Here is an 11,259-nt window from a genome sequence, read left to right on the forward strand (position 1 = left end):
TTGAATCCCTGCTCTCTGCTCCAAGATGCCCTCAGCATCCTGTCTCGGCAGTATCCCCAAATTTCATTATGGACTGTCTGGATCTTCACTCAGTTTAATTACAAACTCCTAAACATTACCAGATTCTACACACACATCGGAATAAAATTTCCCAGTTATTCACCCTATCAGTAGTCATTCCAATTCTTTCCTCTAACATTGCTGAAGAGAATAGCCCCATGTGAGAACACAGCAAGATCTCTGCAGCGCTCGGGACACCGGGACATCGGGAGCCGGGACACCGGGAGCCTGTCGTCCCGTCCCCCCCCCCCCCACCCCTTAAGCCGCTTGGTGACCCAATTGTCCCCGCGGGGCCGGGACCAGGGTCGGGCGGGGCGGCGGCGGAGGCTCCTCCCGCGGCTCGGCGGGCAGCTCCGGGCGGCCGGCCCGGCTCCGTGCGCGGGGCTGCGGGGGCAGCGCCGCGGGGCCATGGGCAACGGCACCGCCGGACCCCCGCCCGCCGTACCCGGCCACAGCATCGCCGCCCTGGTGCTCGGCATCCTCCTCATCCTCCTCATCGTCGGCGGCAACGGGCTCGTCTGCCTGAGCGTCTGCACGGAGCGGGCGCTCAAGACCACCACCAACTACTTCATCGTCAGCCTCGCCGTGGCCGATCTGCTGCTCGCCCTCCTCGTCCTGCCCCTCTACGTCTACTCCGAGGTGAGAAAGCCCGGGGACACCGGGGGACGGCGGGCTGGGGCTTGTGTGCCCGCCGAGCCTGCAGGTTACGAGGCAGCGGGGGGGGGGCAAGAGACCAAGTACCGAGGGTCCAAGCAGCTCTCTGGGCTTGCTCCCCACCGTCACCCCGCCGGCCCGGGAGTGCTCCCTCCCGCGGGACAGCCCTGCCCTCCGGGATGTGGCGGTCAGACCCCCCGGCTCTAACCTGCGAGCGTCCCGGCATCGCACAGCGCTGCGGGACCGCGGGCGGCGGGGAGCGGAGCCGACTCCGTGTGAGTTCCTGGGATGCCCGTCCGAACCGCGCCGAGTGGAGATGCCCCGAGCGGAGGCGTAGGGGGGTGCTGTCCCTTGGCTTGCACGCTGCCCAGGTTGCCGTCAGCAAATGGATAGGAAGAGACAGGTGCTGTGCTCTGTTTGGCATAAAGTGAGCCTTGGTGATAAAGGGAGATCTTTAGCTCTTTAGCCAGGAAACAACTTTGGCTGAGAAGGAGAAGCTGTCTTTTCTGGGGGCTGGATGGGATTTGGTCACCCTGCACCAAGGTGGCTTTGGTTGGTAGGTTGTTGCTTGGCACAGGCCTGACCCAGCATGCAATGAAGGCTGTGAAGAGCCAGCTCAGGGAAATGGGGCAGAGTTGATGTTCACTCCCAAAACCTGTTCACCCCCAAGACTGTGACAGCTTTGGGAAAGAACAGGCACTCTTGAGGCTGAGTGGTTCTCTCTATAACATTTACTGCCAGAGATGAATAAACCATTGTGCTTGCAGGGGGATGTTTTAGAACCTGTTAGTACCTGCTGGTGGCTTTTCCCTACTCAAGAGGATGAAAGCATCCACTGGGCCAAATAGCAGGTTTTTCTACCCATGCTGGTGGTAGCCGGTAGTGTGGATCTTCTTCCCAGCTGTGGAATAGCATCTCCTTCCTGTCCTCTTTCACAAGCCATGCGGAACACCCCATGGCTCAGCAGGCCCTGACTGTGCAGGCCTGTACTCCCCTAAGCAAGGCAGGATGCAGATTAGAGCTTAGAATGGTCTCTACCTCATCCTAGGATTTTGCAGGACACTGTGACCTCTCTGGAGACAGGTATTGTAGAGCAGCAGGTTCATCTGGGGACCCATGAGAAGAACCAAGGAAGAATTGGAGCATTAGGTCCTCTCTTTTTCCACTGTGCTCTTGGTTTTGGTGGATTTGCTTTTCCCTCATTACCTCTTTTCTGCTGTGGTTAGAAAGGCACATTCTTCATCATTCTTCTCAGCTACTTTTTGCTAATTGGGATCCCTTTTCTTCCTTCCTCTTTCTGTTGTCTCTCGATGCCTTCAGTCCCCAGATGTCTCTGTGGGCAGTCACCAACACCAGAGTGGTTTCCTTTTGCCTGCAGGTGGGAGTTTTTCTGGCATATATAAAATACAGGTTAATGTATTCTGGAGTACCTCTGAAAATGCTTCCACTGGGGCAGGAGTATTTCTTGAATACCACAGACATTCCACAAGTTCTGGATTCTCAGGTAATGGGTGTTCATACCTGTATGAGCTTTAAAAACTGGTGCTGTCCAGCTTGTGGTGACACTTGGCATGTTCACGTCAATGGCTGTTCATAAACATCAGTTCTGTGAGAGAATTCTTCCATGTCTCTGCTCCCAGGATATTAAACATGGGGAATGAAGGTCCTGTATGACAGAAGTCTTTCCCTCCCATCCTCTGCAGCTCCTGCAGCCAGGCAGGCATTCAGAAGCACAGAATAGCAGAGGCACCAGGACTTGCACTCCTGGTGCTCGGGGGGAATGTATGGAGCAGCTGAGGGAAGTCCTGAACAGGTAGAGAGAGAGAGAGAGAAAGAGAGAGAGAGAGCACCATTCAGCCGTCAGAGCCCCCTCGAGCAGGCAGTTAGGATTGGATTTGATGTGTAGAGCAACTCCAGCTCTAGTGTTGCAGCAGTTTCCATTCCATGCCTGGAAGCTTCTCTGCAGGCTCAGAGCCTGCAGGTACCCATTTTCATTTTCTCTCCTGCACACTGGTGCAGGATTTACAGCTCATTTTGTTCTGAAATAAGGAAGAGTAACCACTGAATCCATGCCTAAGGACAGAATTTTTGTTGTTTCTTTTCTTTGTTTTTTTTTTTTTTTCCTTGGAGGCAAAACTCAGAATTAGATGTTGGGATGTCTTTAAAACTAGCTTGGTTTCAGCTTGCACTCTGTACCAAACATCATAGGCACTGAAAATATGGACAGTCCTGAGTGTTCACCTGAATCTTCATTCTTGGTGTGGGGTTTCTGTTTTGTTGTTTTAAACTTTAGTACAACTCCTAATACAGCAAAGGTGGACTCTGAGGGCCTATTGGAAAACTCAAAAACCAGCTGAGGTGGTGGGTTTTTGCTTTTTTAGCACAAAGATAATAAACTGAGCATTTTTTCATTCAGCAGAAATTTGCTCACCTTGTGCTGTTTTTCTGTGAGGTGACATCTTGTGTTCCAGTTTTGGAAACATTCCTCCAAGTCAGAGCTTTAGAAGACAGCAGGAGGGACTTAACTTTTGAGGTAACATCTGATATCCTCACAATCAACAGATCTCCTCCAAGCCCCAGTGGGGATGGAGTTCCTTCTTGTGGGATGTGGGTGATCCTTTGCTGCTGTTCACCAAAGGTGGAGCACAGTGGGAGATCCTTGATCTTGGATTTTATTTCTGGTTGTTAAGAAAGCTCATTTCAGACACTGGCAGCAGTTATGGACACACACTCTCCTTCCACTGGACTCATCCAAATATGGAACAAAGGCATGTTCCAATGTTTTCCAGTTGTAACTACTACACAGCTGCCTGCCCTGGTGGGCAGAAGGCACTCACCTTCCTGCCTGCTTGGGAATCTCAGGTCTTAGCAGTATGATGAAAAGAGGTAATGGTAACTTCTATGGGGAAGTTGCACTGCTCTTCTGCCAGCTTTGGCTTTCTGATGAGTGTGTCAAGTGCTTTCCAGCAACCAATCCTGTGACAGAAAGGCAAGGCTGATGGGAAGCAAGGGGGAAGGAGATGGCCTGGAGCACTCTTAGGCATTCACTCTTATTCCTGAGGAGCAGAGTTCTGCTTTCATGTGAAGAGAGGCAAGGAGAAGATCCCTGCAGCACTGGTAGCACCAAAACAGGGGTTACCTGAGGAAGCAGAGCTATGGTGCTGTGGAGTTACTGCAGGATATCACTTGGCTCTGGGTGGCTTTGGGAGGGAGCTGCATGGCTCCACAGGCTTGCCTTGTGAGGCAAGCTTCCTCTTCCCAGAGACTGTGAAAATGGCAGGAGTCCCAAAGACTCTGGGATACTTGCAGTTTATACAGTCCTCATCAAGTGGAGGCATCCCAGCAATTATGGCAGGCACTAGGACAAGCTCCACACATGGACTGTGCTGTGGAGCACACCTGTACCTGTACCTGCTGCTCCTGTGATCAGCTCTCTGCTAATCCCTGCCGAGCAGCAGAGCTGTGGAACAGGCCTGAGCCAGGAGGCTGCTGGCAGGAGCTGAGGGTGTTGGTTATGTAAACATCTTTGCCACTAAGACCTGTGCAAGTGATTACGGAAAAGAGGAAACAGTTTGAGCAGATTTGCATGTTTACCTGGCTCCTTCTCCAGGTCAGGGAAGATGAGTGTTCCCAGCAGGCATGATGATGGAGCAGCCAGTAAAAACCTCATCTTCTTATCTTGCTGAGGGTGATGGGTTCTGCCCAAAACTTTCAGGGTGTCACTGGCTTGGTATCAAAACATCTATTTTTTTGCAGTTTTTTCTGTGTGCCTGTGATGCAGCTCTTCTAATAAGAGGCCAGACCTCTACCTTCTCCAAATTTCCCCTGGCTCTCTGTGAATGCATGTCAGAATGTTTTCAGCAGGATTTGGGATTAGTCTTTCCTAGAATGTTAGAGTTTTAGTGGAAATAGATGTTATTCTGGGCCTGGCTGATGTCTGAGCCACACAAAGTACCAGGGAGGTGAGACAGGCCAGCAGTTACAAACCAGTGCTTAGGTTTTTTTTTTTTTCTCAGATACCAGTAATTGGGGAGAGGTGTCTTGGAATTCTTGGCCCTCATAATGTCTCAGATGGATGATGAGGCTTTTTCACAATCTCTGAAAATCCTTGACCTCAATGATTTAAGAAACAACATCAGAGCAGACATGAGGCACCTCTGTCTTTTGTCCCACTCCCTCTTCCTCTACCCTTGCAGGCTGCATTGTGTATTCTGGGGACTGTGTCAGTTGTCACAACTCATGACAAAAAGCCCCAGTTCAGCTTCTGGTGGACATGGAGACAATTCTTTGGCTCTGATGCTGGACTTTGCCCACTGGCAAGGACTGTGGCTCTTCCAGCTCGTGTCACAGCCTTCTCACTCCATGCCATCTCTTTAAGCCATGGCTGCACTGAGGCAGATACTTGTTCAAAGTCCAGATGGGCATTTCCTAATTCCCTTTCAGGCTCCTGCTGTGGCAGGAGTGAGACAAGAGCTGGTATCAGAAGAAACAGAACTAAAACCTTTGGCTTTGTCCTGGCTCCTGCCCTCAGGAGCTCTTCTGGCATCAGGCTAGTATAGAAGGCAAGAGTTTTCCTTACAAATCAGCTGTGCCTAGGAATAAGGATACCAGAATGGGCTGACTAGGAAGGCAGCTGCAAGGGTGTTTGAGAAGCCAAGTCTGTATCCTGCCATCCACCATCCTATAAAAACTTCTGCATTGTATTCTGGAAAAGTGGAGAACCCAAAGAGCCCCTGGAGGTGCAGTTGTTCTGGAGCACTTCTTAAAGGAAGCTTGAGCTGTTTGTGATCCCTAAATCTTTACACTGTGTACCTTGATGGGCTAATCTGCTGCAGCCTCCTGGAATTAGGTGCTCCTTAATCACATGGCCCAGCAAAGCCTCTTATCCAAAGTTACTCTCCCATCAGAGGGGTCCTTGGCACGTTTTGCCAAGGTGGGCAGGTGACAAACACCACAGAATGGGAAGTTCTCTCCTAGCACCTCCTCCAAAGCCTAGTCTTGGAGGTTGGTGGGGAAAGGGAAAGGTTTATAGCATTTTGCATGTGCCCAGCTTTAATCTCACATGATCCAATGGTGCTGCAGACCGAGAGATTTTGTCCTTTCCAGAATCAATTAGTTCCCCCAAATCACAAATAGGTTTGGAAAACTGTAGCCCAAAATCAAATTTTTCTCTCTCATAAGCTGAACTGAACCTGTCAAGATCCCAGTGAGCTTGGCAGAAATATGGCTTTTGATGATTCAGGTCCCAAATTCAGTTTGGAGTGTCTGCATTGTGCTAGAAAATAGGCTGACTGAAGCACTCAAGTCTGACTCCAGAGCTCCCCCGGAGGTATCTCAAGGAGATGCTGTATAAAAATAGCAAAACAGTTACTTCAGAGACTCCTTTGGCTTTACAGCTCCTCTAATCATAATCCTGTGCTTGACATCATTACTGGCTGATATTAATCCCTGCAGAGCTGGCTGCCCTGTGGCTGGCAGGGCCTGGGGTTTGGCACCTTCCAGACATTCTGTGGAGTGTGTTCCCCACGTGGCTCTACTCTCTGCTGGGATGAATGAAAGCAGAACCTGTTGTTTAGCACCAGTACAGGAACAAATCCATACCTGCTTCCTGAAACCTGCAACATTAAAGGGCAGCAACATTAGACTCTATGAGCACTGGCTGCCTATTGCTATAGAGAAAAAGGTCCCTGGATTTATATATGTGTGTGTGTGTGTGTATATATATATATATATATATATATATATATATAAAAAAAATTTATGCAGCACATTTTCTATAGATAAAATATATAATAAATTATATATATTAGATGATTCACAGTATCTGTAGATAAACATACATAGAAAATCAAATATATTACTTGCAGCAATATATGTACTATAGTAATTTCTATAATATATATTTTAATAAAAACACATAGAAGGTACAAATAGGGCTTGGTATTTTGCAATATCAAAATAAAGTGTTTGAATCAGACATGACAAGGGGCCACTGCTACTGAACACCTTTTTTTCAAGCTAAAATCATACTTATTTGTACATTTTATTGGGGTTTTAACCTATCTCTGCAGAGGGACCCAAAGGAATTTTCCTCACAGTCTCAAACTCTGAGGAAAAATTCCCTGCTGCCTTGTGGTGACAGCCTATTGAGCTTCCTGGTTTACCTGTGCAGGTGCAAGCAAACTGATAGGTGTCTGCCTGTGCTCAAGAAGCTCATGGGAATTATGGCACAGGAATGGGATTGAGGTGACCTATTTCTGTATCAGCCTAAAAAGTGCTTTAATGTTAAAAGAACAAGCTGGGTTTGTACCTGGTTGAGACAAGCACTCAATTGGAACAAAGTGTTGCAAGTAGTTTCTGGCTGTACGACCATCAGCCATTGCTGTCCTCCTGTCTGTCCTGCTGCCTGTCCAGTGCAGAGCCTGTGCTGCTGGCTGAGACATGACCAAGCTGAAAATCACCAAGGATGGCAGAGTCAACACTTCCAGGTGGTTCAGAGCACTGACACCAGTCCCTGCTGCTCTACCCTGGTGCCTGTGACCATGGGGAGAGATTCAGAGGTTGTTACTCACTGCCTAGACCTGGTCTTCAGAGGCTGGACTTGTGCTTGGCCTGCCAGGATGGAACAGTTGGGTAACGCAGGGAAACCGGTCACATCATCTGCACACAGGGGCTTACAGCAGCTGGGACACAGCAGTGGAAGAGCTTTGTGCTCTGTCTCCTGCTTGCTTGGAGACTGAGCTCAGGATGCTGTGCAGCCAATATTGCTTTGTTGGGGAGATAGTGGGGTCCTGAATTGGGGGTTTGAGGAGTTTGGGGTACAGGACCTTACCCAAGGCAGTGCAATGTCCCGTATCCATTTCTCTGCCCAGCGTGACTCATTTGGCTGTACTGATGGTCTGAGCTCAGTTCTCCAGACAGGCCAGAACCACGAGCCTTGAGCAGGCTGTGGGCTCTGTGTGGGGCTGGTTCCCATGTGCTGCTGCTGCGCTGGGAGCGTCGTGCCATGGGAGGAGCCCTCAGCTTTGGGCTGCTTGTTTGGAAAAACACGAGTGGCTGAGGCACCCAGGCATGACTGTGTTCCTGTCATTTTAAAGGACACACAGCATCTGCTTACCCCAGGGATCTTTTCAGTTCCAGGGAGGAGTGTGGTCCCTCAGCACGGTGCTGTGTGATGCCCTGATGACAATGGATGTGATGCTGTGCACGGCCTCCATCTTCAACTTGTGTGCTATCAGCGTGGATCGGTGAGTGGCTTCCTGCTCTGGCTGTGCCTGGGCAGCACACTGCTTCCATAGGCCCTTGCCAGTGTCCCAGGCAGGGAGGATTCTGCCCTCCCCTAAGGAGGCTGTTCTGCTTAACGTCCTCCACCAACAGGTTTGTGTCTCATTGGTGGTGGCCAAGCCGAAAGCTCGTTGTGTGATGATCCAGAGCTGTCTCTTGGCTGTTCTGAGCGTAGCCCAGGCCTCGGCTGTTAGTAAAGTAAATTAATGGGGGGAAGGACAGTGGCAAGGAGCTTGGGGCCCCTTGGTTACATTACCACGGTGCCACCACCACACCAGGACTGACTCACCCAGGGCTGTGTTGGCAGGTTCATCGCTGTTCAAATCCCACTCAACTACAACCGGCGGCAGATCGACTTGCGGCAGCTGATCCTTATATCCACCACCTGGATATTCGCCTTTGCTGTGGCATCCCCAGTCATATTTGGCCTCAACAATGTCCCAGACCGGGACCCCAGCTTGTGCCAACTGGAGGATGATAACTACATTGTGTATTCCTCCATCTGCTCCTTCTTCATCCCATGCCCTGTCATGCTGGTTCTGTACTGTGGCATGTTCCAAGGACTCAAGCGCTGGGAAGAAGCCCGGAAGGCCAAGCTGAGAGGCTGCATCTATGGAGCCAACAGGAAGTTGTACCACCCCCCAACCTTGATGGAGAGAGAGCAGACCCGGCTGGGGCTGCTAGAGTGCAGCCCCTATGCCCGTGCCGGCCTCCCTGGGGAGTGTGGGATGAACAGTGGGATCCAGACTGTGTCCTACCCACACCTCAGGTACCCGCACCCAGGGCACGGGCGCAAGCAGGCCAAGATCAATGGCCGGGAGCGCAAGGCCATGCGGGTGCTGCCAGTCGTTGTCGGTGAGTGACTGTCAGGGATGGCTGGGGAGGCTGGGAAATGTGCCACCTTGTCACACCACAGCACTCAGACTGGCAGGACCTGGGTGAATCCAGAGCAGTGCCAAAACCCAGCACCCTCAGGAAAGAGCACATTCAGTATCTAAAATGCAACCTCCCTCCAAGGCAAACCTGTGACTCCATATATCTTACATTCAAAGCCAAAGAGAGACTAACTTAAGACTTTTCCTCAATGTTTAGGTCAGGAATAACATCCCAATTTTTTTGTCTGGGCATAAGCCCAGCTCCACATGTCAGCAGAACTGCTGCCTTTTCCCTCAGTGCCCAAGCTGTGTCTGTCTTTTTTGGCTAAGGCTTTGTTAAATAAAACCCTTTTGAACATTCACATCACCTTCTGTCTTTATTGTCCTCCTGGCAGGTGCTTTCCTCTTCTGCTGGACACCCTTTTTTGTGGTGCACATTACCAGGGCACTCTGCAAGTCCTGCTCCATCCCTCCTCAAGTCACCAGCACTGTCACTTGGCTGGGCTATGTCAACAGTGCTCTCAATCCCATCATTTACACCGTGTTCAACGCCGAGTTCAGGAACTTCTTCCGCAAAGTCTTGCACCTCTTCTGCTGAGCCCTCTGTGCAGGAGGAACCACTGGGTCATTTTTTGTATAGTTCATTAAAGATCTATTTCTGCCTCTGGTCTGCTGTCTTTGTTGGGGATGAGGGGATGATGAGGAGAGCTGGCAGCTGAAGGAAGGGGCTGCCCAGGTCCTTGTAGTAAGGTGTTACAGGTGAGGGCCAGTGGATGCAGCTTGAATCCTCTTCCCAGTGGAACTGTGAAGTGTAGCCTCTTCTTTAACAGTTGCTGCTTGATGTAAGCAGGCATAATAATAGTAATTTCTAATCTTCTGGCTTCTGGGGTGGTATTAACAGGGCTGTGAGGTGACATGGACAAGAGTCTGGGGGGGAAAAGGCTGTTAAGCTCATTTCCCAGATGTCCACATACAAGACAAGGGTACCAAGCTCATTTCCAGATGTCCATATGCCAGGTGAGGGTGAATCTACCTATGCAATCTCCTTTCCCCTTATCCTTGATAATTTTAAACCCAAAACCTGATTTCAGTCATGTTTAACAAGGGTCTTACAAAGGCACCATAATGTGATTGCTAGTGCTCCAGAATTTCCAGTGAAGCCACACGATTCCTGCCAGGAAACATTTCCAGCCTCAGGAAAAAGTCCTTCATACCTTTAGGTGAACCTGCATGCAGTGCCAGCCACAGTGGCCAGTGGGACAGGTGATGCTCATCACTGAGGCTCGGAGGGGAGAAAAAGAATATTGCAGAAAATTACAGTCTTCCAAGTAATGATTTTGTACAGGATTGTTGCTTTCCAGGAGGGAATTTGCTTGGAAGCAGAATGGAAAGGGGATGTCTAGAGTGTTCCTTTGACTAAAAATAGCAAGTGCTCAATTTCTCACCAGCAAACAGGCTCAATTCCCATGATTGTATTGTGCATTTCTGAGCTGTTGCATGCTGGGTTGGGGCACAGCTGCCCCAGGGACCAGGGTACCGTGGGCTTTCCCGAGGTGCTGTTTCAGAGCTGTCTTTGCTGCATCTGAATGCAGGATGTGAGAAACCCTGTAAATGAGCTGTTTTACTGTGGGCTCAATCAAGACTGTCTTCTCAATTAACTAATTGTCTCCAAGTTCTAGACAACGGGCAATCAGGATTTAACTGTGAGCAGAAACCATTCCCAATACACAAGTATTACTTTGGAAAGCAGGAGTGAGCATTCTGCTATGGGAATGGAAGGAGTTGCCTGTTCTTTCTTTCCCAGGAGTATCACAGATAATTTCTGTTCCCATCCTGCCTCAGTTCCTGCTTGGATTTCTTTGTAAGCATGGTTCCTTCTCGAAGAGCTGCATGCTGTGGCCACCAGCTCCTTGCCTTCTATGGCACTGCAGTGCTGCCCCCTGGGCCTGCTCAGCTCTGTGTTAGGAGGAGTAACTTTCCCAGGAAACAGCCAGGAAGTAACACTCACCACCTGCCACCGACTGCGGGAGCCCTGTCACCTCCCTCCATAGGAGACTGAGGACCGATGCCCCTCAGGAGCTGGTGCTGCTGGCAAAGCCACCAAGGGCACTTCAGAGAGACGTCCCTGAGAGATGGAAAACCAGATCCTGCTGCCTTAGAACACATGGAATGCAACCTAACAGACCTTTAAGAGGCAAAGTGGAAGGAATAGATTTGTCAGAAACCTCTAGTCTTTTCCCTGGAGTTCACCTTTGAGTCTTTTCCATGGCATTTTCCTCTCTTTTTAAGTTTCCCGTAAGTCAGGATAGAATTTTCTCTGTTTAACAGCATGTGTGATGCTGGGTTGGGTCACTGTGGTTCAGGTGACCCTGCCTGGAGCAGGAGC

At 50.0% G+C, this 11,259-nt stretch overlaps 1 protein-coding gene across 1 annotated transcript; it reads left to right on the top strand.

Moving 5' to 3' along the window:
• The first annotated feature begins 416 nt into the window (after window positions 1–416).
• On the top strand, window positions 417–9,538 carry DRD4 (dopamine receptor D4). Its single transcript, XM_059848720.1, has 4 exons — window positions 417–699; window positions 7,849–7,961; window positions 8,306–8,853; window positions 9,269–9,538. Exons 1-4 carry the CDS (start codon window positions 469–471, stop codon window positions 9,469–9,471), a joined length of 1,095 nt encoding a protein of 364 aa, XP_059704703.1. The 5' UTR covers window positions 417–468; the 3' UTR covers window positions 9,472–9,538.
• Window positions 9,539–11,259: the final 1,721 nt, after the last annotated feature.

The sequence above is a fragment of the Haemorhous mexicanus genome, chromosome 6 (assembly GCF_027477595.1).
Source record: "Haemorhous mexicanus isolate bHaeMex1 chromosome 6, bHaeMex1.pri, whole genome shotgun sequence".
Taxonomy (NCBI): Eukaryota; Metazoa; Chordata; class Aves; order Passeriformes; family Fringillidae; genus Haemorhous; species Haemorhous mexicanus.

Coding starts and splice junctions, on each gene's coding strand:
- DRD4 (XM_059848720.1), top strand. CDS start 469: ATGGGCAACGGCACCGCCGGACCCCCGCCCGCCGTACCCGGCCACAGC. Junction 700..7,848: donor CCCTCTACGTCTACTCCGAG/GTGAGAAAGCCC, acceptor GGATCTTTTCAG/TTCCAGGGAGGAGTGTGGTC. Junction 7,962..8,305: donor TGTGCTATCAGCGTGGATCG/GTGAGTGGCTTC, acceptor CTGTGTTGGCAG/GTTCATCGCTGTTCAAATCC.